This window comes from Leopardus geoffroyi, chromosome B1, assembly GCF_018350155.1.
Source record: "Leopardus geoffroyi isolate Oge1 chromosome B1, O.geoffroyi_Oge1_pat1.0, whole genome shotgun sequence".
Lineage (NCBI taxonomy): Eukaryota > Metazoa > Chordata > Mammalia > Carnivora > Felidae > Leopardus > Leopardus geoffroyi.
This window is the reverse complement of record NC_059327.1, coordinates 42,681,786-42,694,858: the sequence shown is the minus strand read 5'-3', so window position 1 is coordinate 42,694,858 and position 13,073 is coordinate 42,681,786. Positions and strand designations below refer to the sequence as shown.

The following is a 13,073-nucleotide window of genomic DNA, read 5'->3' as shown; positions in this document are numbered from 1 at the left end:
TGTCTCTCAACATTTTCTATTGCCTTTTCCATCCTTTTTTCCAAAACGTATTTTTATCAGCTCTCCATCTTCCATGAAATCTCTAAAAACAACCAATTGCTTGCAGGTTATAGGCCATCTTTCTGCTTAAGAATGTAAGGCCCCACGGGCTCCTGGGTGACTGTGTCTTTTGAGCATCTGACTTTGGCTCAGGTGTTGATCTCACAGTTCATGAAATGGAGCTCCACAGCGGACTCCACACTGGCAATGTGGAACCTGCTTGGGATTCCTGCTCTCTCCTCTCTCTCTGCCCCTGCCCTACTTGTGCTTTCTCCCTCTCTCTCTCTCTCTCAAAATAAATAAATAAACATTAAAAAAATAATGTAAGACCCTGCACAATCCTGCCATTACAGTTACTGTCACATCACATTTGGCCTTTTTATTTGTGCATTTCTATATCTTTCACTGCAATATGAACAATATGAGATTTTTTTTGTTCACTGGTTTTTTCTCAGGACAGGCATGCTGTAGGACTCAATTATTTAGTGAATTCATGATTAAATGGTTGTTCTCTGTGTACCAGCTACACTGCTGTTAATATTTCTCAAAAGTTTTGTATTATCTTTCAATGTAGGGTCATTTTAAATATTATTTCTTTTCCTATAAGTACTTTGTCTTTCATTTCTATCCTTGCCTAAGTCTTGTTCAACATCTGGGGTTGATAAGAGGTTTGATAAGATTAAACTATTCCCACATATCAGATAAATTCCCTGTGCTTTTTTCATTATAGTATTTATGACATAGTTATCTTCACTTTTATTTATTTGATGTCTTTTATACCAGCACAAGAAGAGAAGATACTTCTGTTGTTTTCTTGACTATCAGATAATCAGAGTCTCATCTAGTGCTGGAAACAGCACTATAAATTAATCAACTTATTGCTAGTGTGTTAACACTTATTAAATGAATACCTTTTATATCAGTATCGTAGAGAATTCTTTTAATGAAATGTCAAATATAGATGTTATTTCAGTTATTTTACTTTGGCTTATTTTCTTTTCAGGTTTGCAAGAATAAAGAATGTGTAGATGCTGGATATTTGAATTATGATTGTACTCCAGGAAAATGCAATGAACGTGGTGTAAGTGCAGTAATGTGATGTGAGAATAGAAATCACTGAGAGTAATACTAGAAAGTAAACACATAACTGAACACACAAACACAGACACACACACACACACACACACACACACGTTTATATACTCATAAACCACATAAGAATATTGGCCTCATTTGACCTAAGTATTATTTTAAAATTCTACTGGAACACAAATAATTATAGCTCTTATCTTAAAAGATGATATTTCTCCTGGTTTCAGGTATGCAATAATAAAAAGAACTGTCACTGTAACCCTTCGTATTTGCCTCCTAATTGTGAAACTAGTGATGATGCATGGACTGGTGGGAGTGTTGACAGTGGAAATTTTCCGCCTCAAGTAGCTGCTGGCCTTACCAGTTCTGGTAAGTATTAATAAAAAAATTGAAAACATAACTAAAACTACATTTTAATTTATTAAATTTAATAAAATAAATAATATTTTATTTAGTTGTCTATAATCTATATTTAGATTAGATATGGCCTTAAATAATAAATCATATGAGGAAAGTTTATATTTTACTTGTAGAGAGTAATATAACATAGGTAACATATATTATATATAAGACATATCAGTAAAAGCCCAGGCAGGAAAACAAAAATCACTTTAGCCCTTCACACAGAAGGAATTCAACATAAGGCATCAGGTAACACACAATGGCAGAGATGAAAGCCAATTGGAGAATCTTTAGGCAACACAGGAATACACTATCACTTCGGCAGTTGGAGGGACAATGAAAGGAGGCAGTATTACTAGTACCAACATCTGAGCCATCTAGCATGACTTGTAACTATGGTCAGGGTTACATACCAGCAGGTAGATCACAAGCAGAGGTACTATCATGAAGAGTTATAGAGCATATAAGCCACTATGGGTAATTGTGCAGAGACAGGGGTTAAATACTATAAATAATTTGACTATTCTGACCCTCCAAAAGTTTTTCAGTTACTCCTGTTAGCCTAATATAACTAGAAGTCTGGAGTTCTTAGAAAATGTAGTTTCCTACAATTTTTCTTCAAAGAAGATGGATTTTAGAGTAAGCCAAGCATATCCAATGATGATTAGGGGCAGTCTTAATATAAAAACCTAAATTTCAGATAATTAAAGCAGCTTTTCCCAGATTTTGAGCTAGAGGTAGTTCTTAACATTTCCACATTCATTCCAGTGTTTGCCATGTGGTAATAGATTGGTAAGTTAAAAACATTAGAATATACTTAATGCATTTCAAACTGTTTCCATTCTGTAGAACAATTAGTTTGCAGTGACTTATCTTCAAATCAGCTGTAATTTATTGCTTCTGTCCATGCACACACATGTCATTTCACCAATAATCAGAAGAGACCACTTCTTTCATTGAGTCCAGGTTGACCTTGGTGGTATAACTGATCAATAAAATGTATACAAGTGAGATTCTGACTGGGTTTTTTAGAATACCAATTCTTGCAACTCTCATTGTTGGAATGCTCGTTCTGTTGAAAATTATCTTCCCTATTTGAAATTTGACTACATTGAGACACAAAATATGAATTCCCCAAATTCATGATGCACAAAATGAACAAAATTAAATGATTGTTTAAAGTTTCTATGTTTGGGTAAAGTTTCCTGCACCTCTTTCTATCTATAATAGAAAACAATTTGGTAACCAGATAGTGTATTTATATAAAAGGAATCCAAGACATATGGCATTAGCTTTGGAATTGGATGGTACATGGAAGGTAGAAAGTCATCTAGGAAACTGTTGAAGACTTTTGGTATATGTTGAAATTGTCTTGAGAATACTGTTGGTGAACAATTCAAAGATAGCTTTAAAACATGTTATTAGAAATTGGAGAAATAAGGACATTTATTATGAAGTGGCAAATTGTTTGGAATCACTGTTGCCTGTGACAATATGGAAAATAGAATTTATGGTTCTGGTCAGCAAGATTTCCAGGTAGATTGTAAAGATTTCCAGTAGGTGATTTAATTTGCCTATGATAAAGTATGAGAAGAGAATAATAGTTAATGAAGACACATTTCAATTCTCAACTAAAATGTAGATCAAATATAAAAGACAGGATTTTGTGTTTTGTTTTGGTTTGGTTTAGTTTGAAAATAAAATATTCTCATCCTTAGACTCTTCCAACAAAACATGCTTATTGAGAGAAATGGCTAAAAACTAAATCTGAGATATTGAACAATAAAATTTGACATCAGTTAACAATTAAGTCAAGCATGTGACTGTAAGACTCTTTTAAATCCTAAAAAAAAAAAAAGTGATGCATTTTATAGATCTTATCTATGCAAAAGGTCTTCTAAGTGTTGTATTAGAATGCTTCTAAAAACTCTGAAAAAGTAAGGCTATGAAGAATGTTGAATAAGTTATCTCATAGCAGCCTCACCAGGGTCCAATATAGAAAAAATGTTATCTCAAAAAGATTTGTGGGCATGACTTTTCCTTTGATTAATGGGGTGTACTTTTTATTTGACACACAAGAAGCCCACACATTTTAAAGGAATTGTATCAGCTCAGACAAAAAGTGATCAAAATAGTACATAAATTCTTTGAGTCCCAATTAGTTATGGGCAAGAAACAAGGCTGATAAAGCTATTCAGTTGTAAAAATGGCTATTCCTATGGAAAAGGAATTACAAATCAAAGATATAACCAAGAAACCAGAATTAAAATTTCTTTAGCCTGTGGGTTTATAATTTTTAAATATCAATACCAACAAAAATAACCAGCCCCCCACCCCAACTCTAGAAATAGATGTTTTCACAAGTTAAATCCAGAAAATTTTTGCAAGGAAGAAATACCATTTTCAAAAAACTGGTAGAAAGGACTTTTATCACCTCGTTCTATAAGGAAAATATAACCCTGATACCAAATCCAGACAAGTAAGTTAACATAGATAAAGTTACAGAAAAACATCTTTTATAAAAACAGATGTAAACATTCTTACCAATATATTAGCATATTCTATAGCTATCTATATTAAAAGGATAGTAATCTGGACTAATTGGGATTTATCTTAGAAATGCAAGTCTCCTGTATCACTTGAAAGTCAATCAGTGGAATTCATCAAATCAATGAAATTATTTTTAAAAAGTATACAATTTTCTCATGTGATGCATAAAAATCATTTGACAAAAAATTCAACACCTATTTATGAATTTTTTTTAAAAAACAGCGAACTAACAGAAGTAAACTTGATCAATCTGATAAACAGCATCAACAGAAAATGTACCTAATACAACTTATGATGAAGTACATTGTTTTTCAAAAAAAAAAAAAAATTCAAAGCAGGGGAACAAATTATGCTCTCACCATACCTATTCAACATTTTCCCATAAATCCTAGTCATCCTAGCTAGTGCAATAACAAAAAACAAGAAATCAAGAACATAAAGATTATTGTCAGAAAGGATGAAATGAGACTGCATATGTTGTAGTTAAGTACAATATTAAATCTTAAGGGATCTACAAAACACTTCTAGAAGTAATATATTTTGAAAGATGAGAGGAAATAATGTTCAAAAGTTAGTAGTATTGTTTTATAATAACAGCAGTAAATGGAAACCAACTTATAATTAGTACTATTTACACTATTATAAAAATATAATATTTTGGAAATAAATTTAACAAAATATGTATAATATCTTTACACTGAAACTAAAACAGAAATGCAGACAGATGTTAAACATAAAAATAAGTTGAGAAATTTGCCATGTACACCAGGTTTATTATTTTAAGATTCTCACCAAATCTATAGATTAAAAAACCCAATCATAAGAGCATGCAACTTTTTATATATTAATATTTGATTCTAAAATATTTGCAAAAGTGCTCAGAATAGCCAAAAAAATTAATTAATTAATTAATTAAAATAACAACCCACCCTGAAAAAAAGCTTAGTCTATTTCCCTTATATTGAATTTAGTATATTACAGATTTAAATATAGTTATGTTAATGAAGACAGTGTGGCATTGGTAGTGGATAGATATACAAACAGATCAATTATATGGAATAGGGAGTCTTGATATATGGTTAAACATTTTTTTCAAGGAAGATACAAAGATAGTTCAATGAATAAAAATCATTTCAAAACATTGTATTGTAACAATTGAATATCTACATAAGACCATTGACCCCTAAAATCTCAACTTGCCAATTTATATGAAATAAATAATAAATCTAAATGCATAAATGAAAACTATATATCTTCATGAGGGAAGCAGGGGAATTTTTTAAAAAAAAATTTAAATGTTTATTTTTGAGAGAGAGAGAGAGAGAGCGCATGAGTGGGAGAGGGGCAGAGAACGAGAGAGACAGAATCTGAAGCAGGCTCCAGGCACTGAGCTGTCAGCACAGAGCCCACGAACTGTGAGATCATGAACTGAACCAAAGTCGGAAGCTTAACTGACTGAGCCACCCAGGTACCCCAGGAAGCAGGGAAATTTCTACATGACCTTGGAATAAGCAATAATTTCTTAGACAAGACATGAAAATACATACCAATACAATACAATACAATACAATACAATACAATAAAAGAAAGGTATTTTGGAACTCATGAAAATTTTATCACATGTACAGTATTTCTTAATAAAAATAGAGTATTGAGAAAGACTGCTTCTGCTCTTCACAGGGGTCACACTTTCTATTCATCTATATTATCAAACAGTTCTGAAGAGAAACTACAGAATAAAGAGTTCTGAGTATAAATAGCAAAGGATAGGACTATTATAGAAGTTAGAAAAAGTTTTGGGGGCACTGATGCTATAAACCTATCTACTTCATTTAAAAACATGTTAATTTATAAAACTATAAAAGTTTAAAAATTTTATGCTAATAGTCATATTAAAATATAGAAATGATTTATTTTTTAAATGACTCTCCAGAAATTTTATTTATTTATTTATTCAATTAAAGTTAGTTAACATATAGTGTAATAATGATTTCAAGAATAGAATTTAGTGATTCATCACTTACATATAAAACCCAGTGCTCATCCCAACAAGTGCCCTCCTTAATGTCCATCACACATTTAACCCATCCCCCCACTCAACATCCTGCCAGCAACCTTCAGTTTGTTCTCTGTATTTAAGAGTTTGCTTCCCTCTCTGTTTTTATCTTACTTTTCCTTTCCTTCTTCTATGTCCATCTGTTTTTTTCTTAAGTTCCGCATATGATATTTGTCTTTTTCTGACTGACTTTTCAGTTAACATTACATTGTAGTTCAATCCACATTGTTGCAAATGGTAAGATTTCCTTCTTTTTGATTGCCGAGTAATACTCTATTGTATATATATATTACATCTTTATCCATTCATTAGTCAATGGACATTTGGCTCTTTCCATAATTTGGATATTGTTGATAGCACTGCTATAAACATTGGGGTGCATAAGGCCTTTCAAATCAGCATTTTTGTATCCTTTGGATCAATTCCTAATTGTGCAATTGCTCGGTCCTAGGATGGCTCTATTTTTAATTTTTTGAGGGACCGTCATAGTGTTTGCCAGAGTAGCTGCACCAGTTTGCATTCTCAACAACATGCAAAAATGTCTCCCCTTTCTCTGCATGCTCACGAACATCTGTTGTTGCCTGAGTCGTTAATTTCAGCCATTCTGTGGGTGTGAGGTGATATATCATTGTGGTTTTGATTTGTACATCCCTGATGATGAGTGATGTTGAGCATCTTTTCATGTGTCTATTAGCCATCTGGATGTCTTCTTTGGAAAAGTGTCTATTCATGTCTTTTGCCCATTTCCTCACTGGTTTATTTGTTTTTTGGGTGTTGGGTTTTGATAAGTTCTTTATAGATTTTGGATACTAATCCCTTATCTGATATGTCATTTGCAAATATCTTCTCCCATCCCGTTGGTTGCCTTTTAGCTTTGCTAAAAGGATTGTTTCTTTCACTGTGCAGAAACATTTTATTTTGACGAGGTCCCAATAGTTCATTTTTGCTTTTGTTTCCCTTGCCTCCAGGACATACCTAGTAAGAAGATGCTGCAGCCGAGGTCAAAGAGGTTGTTGCCTGTTTTCTCCTTTAGGGTTCTGATGGTTTCCTGTCTCACATTTAGGTCTTTATCCATGGTAAATTTATTTTTTTGTGTATGCTGTAAGAAAGTGGTCCAGTTTCATTCTTCTGCATGTCATGGTCCAGTTTTCCCAACACTATTTCCTAAAGAGACTATCTTTTTATCATTGGATATTTTTTACTGCTTTGTCAATGATTAGTTGGGTCCATTTCTAGGTTTTCTATTCTGTTCTACTGATCTATGTGTCCGTTTTGTGCCAGTACCATACTGTCTTCATGATTACAGCTTTGTAATACAGCTTGAAGTCCAGGATTGTGATGCCTCCAGCTTTGGTTTCCTTTTTCAACATTACTTTGGCTATTTGGGGTCTTTTCTGGTTCCATACAAATTTTAGAATTGTTTGTTGTAGCCCTGTGAAGAACGCTTGTGTTTTTTTGATAGGGATTGCACTGAATGTGTTGACTGCTTTGGGTAGTATCAACATTTTAACAATATTTGTTTTTCAGCCCATGACCATGGAATATTTTTCAATTTTTTTGGTGTCTTATTCAATTTCTTTCATATGCTGTCTATAGTTTTCAGCATACAGATATTTTACCTCTTTGGTTGAATTTATTCCTTGGTATTTTATGGTTTTTGGTGTAATTGTAAATGGGAGCGATTCCTTAATATCTCTTTCTGCTACTTCATTATTGGTGTATATAAATGCAACTGATTTCTGTATGTTGACTTTATATCCTGTGACTTTGCTGAATTCCTGGATCAGTTCTAGCAATTTTTTTTTGTGGTGTTCTTCAGGTTTTCTTCATGTAGAGTATCATGTCATCTGCAAAGAGTGAAAGTTTGACTTCTTCCTTGACAGTTTGTATGCCTTTTTTTTTTCTTTGTGTTATCTGATTGCTGAGGCTATGACTTCTAGTACCATGTTGAACCACAGTGGTGAGAATGGAAAACCTTGCTGTGTTCCTGATCTTAGGGGGAAGGTCTCAGTTTTTCCCAACTGAGGGTGGTATTAGCTGTGGGTCATTCATATTTGGTCTTTATGATGTTGAGGTATGTTCCTTATATCCCTACTTTCTTGAGGGTTTTTTATCAAAAAATGATGCTGTGTTTTGTCAAATGTTTTTTTTTCTCCATCTATTGAGAGGATTATGTGGTTCTTATACATTTTTATTTATTTTTTTTAATTTTTTTTTCAACGTTTATTTATTTTTGGGACAGAGAGAGACAGAGCATGAACGGGGGAAGGGCAAAGAGAGAGGGAGACACAGAATCGGAAACAGGCTCCAGGCTCTGAGCCATCAGCCCAGAGCCCGACGCGGGGCTCGAACTCACGGACCGCGAGATCGTGACCTGGCTGAAGTCGGACGCTTAACCGACTGCGCCACCCAGGCGCCACTCTTATACATTTTTAATAATGTGTTGTGTCATATTGATTGATTTGTGGATATTGAACCATCCCTGCAGCCCAGGAATAAATCCTACTTGATTGTGGTGAATAATGATTTTAATGTATTGTTGGATTTTTTTGCTAATATGAGAATTTTTGCACCTATATTAATTGGGGAAATTAGTATGTAATTCTCCTTTTCAGTGGAGTATTTGTTTTTTGGAATCAAGGTAATTCTGGCTTAATAGAATGAGTTTGGAAGTTTTCCTTCCATGTGTATTTTTTGGAATGGCTTCAAAAGAATAGTTACTAGATTTTCTTTAAATGTTTGGTAGAATTCCCCTGAGAAGCCATCTCATACTGAACTCTTGTTTGTTTGGAGATTTTGATTACTGATTCAATTCCTTTACTGATTATGGGTCTGTTCAAATTTTCTATTTTTCCTGTTTCAGTTTGGTAGTTTATTTGTTTTTAGGAATTTATCCATTTCTTCCAGATTGCTCTATTTGTCATATAATTGCTCATAATATTCTCTTGTTATTGTTTGTATTTCTGTGGTGTTGGCTGTGATCTCTTTCACTCATGATTTTATTTATTTTGGGTCCTTTCCTATTTAATTTTAATAAATCTGGTTAAAGGCTTATCAATTTTGTTAATTCTTTCAAAGAACCAGCTCCTAGTTTTGTTGATCTGGTCTACTATTTTTTTAATTAAAAAAAAATGTTTACTCATTTTGAGAGAGAGAGCATGCACATGAGTGGAGGAGGGGCAGAGAGAGAGAGGGAAACACAGAATCCAAAGCAGGCTTCAGGCTACGAGCTGTCAGCACAGAGCCCAATGTGGGGCTCACACTCACAAACTCACAAACTGAGAGACCATAACCTGAGCTGAAATAGGAGGCTTAACCAACTGAGCCACCCAGGCACCCCTCTACTATCTTTTTTCATATCTTTGATCTGCTCTAATCTTTATTATTTCCCTTCTTCTGCTGGTTTGGGGCTTTATTTGCTGTTCTTTTTCCAGCCGCTTTATGTATAAAGTTAGCTTGTGTGTTTGAGACATTTCTTCCTTCTTTAGGAAGGCCTGGATTGCTATATAATTCCCTCTTATGACTGCCTTAGCTGTATCCCAAAAATTTTGAACTATTGTGTTTTCATTTTCATTGGCTTCAATGTACTTTTTAATTTCCTCTTTAATTTCTTGGTTAACCCACTCATTCTTTAGTCGAATGTTCTTTAATATCCAAGTATTTCTGTTCTTTCTAAAATTTTTCTTGTGATTTCAAGTTTCATAGTGTTGTGGTAAGAAAATACACATGGTAGGAGCTTGATCTCTTTGTACTTGTTGAGGGCTGAGAATTGAACCAGTATGCTATCTATTTTGGAGAATGTTAAATGTTCACTGGAGAAGAATAGGTATTCTGCTCCTTCAGGATGAAATGTTCTTAATATATCTGTTAAGTGCATTTGGTACAGTGTGTCATTCAAAGCCATTGTTTCCTTATTGATTTTCTACTTAGGTAATCTGTCCATTGTTTTAAGTGGGGTGTTAAAGTCCCCACTTATAGCATTGTATTATTATCAATGATTTTCTTTATGTTTGTGACAAATTGATGTACATATTTTAGTGTCTCAGCGTTGGGGGCATAAATATTTACAGTTGTTAGATCTTGGTGGATAGACCCCCTTAAGAAATGTCTTTATTATATTCCTGGTAATTGCTTTCAAATCACTGGTGTTTTCTCTCCTAGAAAGACGCTACATTGAAAATGCTTATCATTCCAAACCTACAAGATGGCCATTTTTCCTACTCATTCCTTTTTTCATTATTCTCTGTTTACTGATTGCCGCACTGGTAAAAGTTTATTTCTAAAGAAACAAATGGAGAACTGAGGAGTATACAAGCGATGAGTATATTGATTTCATATTTAAGATTCATTCCTTTGATAATTTTTTGGCGTATATATGACCTATTAATAAATAACAGCATGATGATGTAAATAATAATTCAGATTTAATTTTTATCTTCATGTAAAATATAATACTTAATATATTAATAATCAGTATAGTGCATAATAAATAGAATATTTAAAAGGTCAGGAATTTTAATATTGTAACAACTTGAACTCTGTTGGGATAAATTTAAGTGGAAATGATTTTTAGTTAATGTTTATCTACCTCTTTTTATTATTTGATCTTAATTATTAAATATGTATTAAACATTATTACTTTATTTTTTATTTATATATTTCAAAGTATTTTGTGCGTACTATTTTATTAAAAGGAAACAGAGAAATCTAAAAGAGTAATTAGTCTTTTAGGCTGTTAAATAAATTGAAAGTTAGGCAACCAAAGGTTGAAAAGATTAAAAGTTAATAAATAGTAAACTGAAATATCGAGATTATAGTCAAGGCTAATCTTCAGAAAAAATAAAATAAGTTTTCATTAAAAAACCTTAGAAACATCTGAAAATATGCTTCAAAAATAAAAATAAATATTATACTTGTGTTACTTTTCTTCAGAGGAATTGCTATAAAATAATTTGTGCCTTTGGGTTCTGTGTTGCTATTCATTTTACTTAATAAACATTAAATTTTATTAAAATATTTAAAGTTCATAAGATAATATAAATAAAAGAGAATACGTTTCACAGAAATGGTTTGAAAATGTTATGTAACATTTCTGAAATAATATGCAGGGTGTAAAATAGTTAACATAATTCAATTTGGAAGGATATTCATATGTTGGGTGACTTTATTGTGGAAAAATGATACCAAATATCTTTGGGAGATAAAGTAGCTGGTAAAATTCATAGAAATAAATATGGCAGAAGATGAATCACAAGAAAGCTTAATGTTATTTAGCTAATAGTGTTATTAATATGAAAATTATGCATTCATTTTTAGGTAAATTTACATTAATGTATTTTTTTCTCATGTTAATCTTGATTACTAATTGATCAGTGTTCTCAGTGGTAATATATTCTTAAGGAGTGCTTAGTCTCAGATCCTAGATAGGAATTCAAAGCTGTATCAATATTGAAAGTGTATACAGAGTTTTGTGGAACAGTCTTGAAAAAAATATAATTTTAAGTGATTATATTTATTTTGAAATATATAGGCAACTTGAAAGTGAGAGTGAACCTAGGGAGTAGCCAGGAAAACAATCCATCATATCACAGTGAGTATAAAATAATGTAATAGTGAAAGGTAGAGACAGAGAAACAGAAAATTTAATGTATTAGATAAATTTAAATAATATAATATATATTTAATGGTGATATATTGCTACATAGAATAAAAATTGAATTCAAAATATTTTTCAATATTGTAAACTATGTCATAGGCATTGTAAACTATAAATGACTTTCCAATTTTCATTTAAAAATTTATTTGCAGTGTGATGTTTTAAATTTGTTTCTTATAACATTTAATCTTTGAGCATTTGTGTATTAAGTTGGTTAAAAATAAATAACATGATAGAACTCTATAATAAGGGTAACCCCATGCTATTTGTTGAATTAATCATTTTTAACTTGATTGGTCAAACAGGTAACTTTTTCCCTTTCATTTATTCTTCCAGAATAATTATCTTCGATGGACAGAAAAAATGAAAAAAACAAAAACAAAAACAAACAAAAAAAACCCAAAAAACAAAAACAAAACAAACCGCAGTTACCTGCATTGCCTGATTGGGATTCAAAACCTGCATGTTATGGTTCTGATCTAACAAGAAAAGATAGAAGATTTCTCATATAACAAATGTAATATAAATTTATAGTTACATATAAAATTCTACAGATGAATTATTTGTAAGAAAGTCATATTTATGAATTTTCATATTATATATTTATTTTTGAAGTTATACTAATTGTTAGTATGCACTAACTCTGTTAAGCAGTAGGCATGAGATAAAGAAAGGTTATAATAAATCTAATGTCATGATTAAAGGTCACTATTATATTTTAAATTGCAATGCTATGTAGTTACATTATAGTCAGGTCCATTGCCAATCAAAAAACAATGATTTGGAAATAATTCTCAATTATATGCTGCTCACAAAAGATGTACCTCAGTTATATAAAGGTTCAAGGTAAAGAATGGAAAGATACCATGGAAATTTATATAAAAAACCTTATACAAAAAAAAGCTTGATCAACTTTAACAGTGAAAGCATTCATAGAGTTAAAGAAAATTATAATGAAAATGTTTATTCTTAAGAGTAAGTTATAATAAAAAAATGCATTAGTCAAGGTTCTCCAGAGAAACAGAATGAATAGAATATCAATGATTGATGATGAGATGACAGATAGATGATAGATAGGTAGGTAGATATATTATAGATAGATGATATATAGAGAGAAGGATTAATGTAGATAGATAATGAGAAGATTTGTTATAGGAATTGGCTCATATATTTATGGGGGCCAAAAAATCCAATGATCTGCTATGTGGAACGTGGAGAACCAGGGAAGGTCATAGTGAAATTTAGTATGGGTGTGAAAGCTGGAGACTTGGAAAGCCC

At 31.9% G+C, this 13,073-nt stretch overlaps 1 protein-coding gene across 2 annotated transcripts in view; it reads left to right on the top strand.

Moving 5' to 3' along the window:
• ADAM2 (ADAM metallopeptidase domain 2) overlaps nt 1-12,354 on the top strand; it is a 141,993-nt gene extending 129,639 nt beyond the window's left edge. Inside the window, exons 18-22 of one of the 2 annotated variants that reach the window (XM_045459799.1) lie at nt 1,043-1,120; nt 1,359-1,500; nt 10,305-10,460; nt 11,670-11,729; nt 12,132-12,354. In XM_045459799.1, coding sequence (XP_045315755.1) covers nt 1,043-1,120; nt 1,359-1,500; nt 10,305-10,393 — 309 coding nt within the window. In that variant the 3' untranslated portion in view covers nt 10,394-10,460; nt 11,670-11,729; nt 12,132-12,354. Of the gene's footprint in view, nt 1-1,042; nt 1,121-1,358; nt 1,501-10,300; nt 10,461-11,669; nt 11,730-12,131 lie in introns of both variants that reach the window. The other variant, XM_045459793.1, reaches the window with a different exon arrangement.
• Nucleotides 12,355-13,073: the final 719 nt, after the last annotated feature.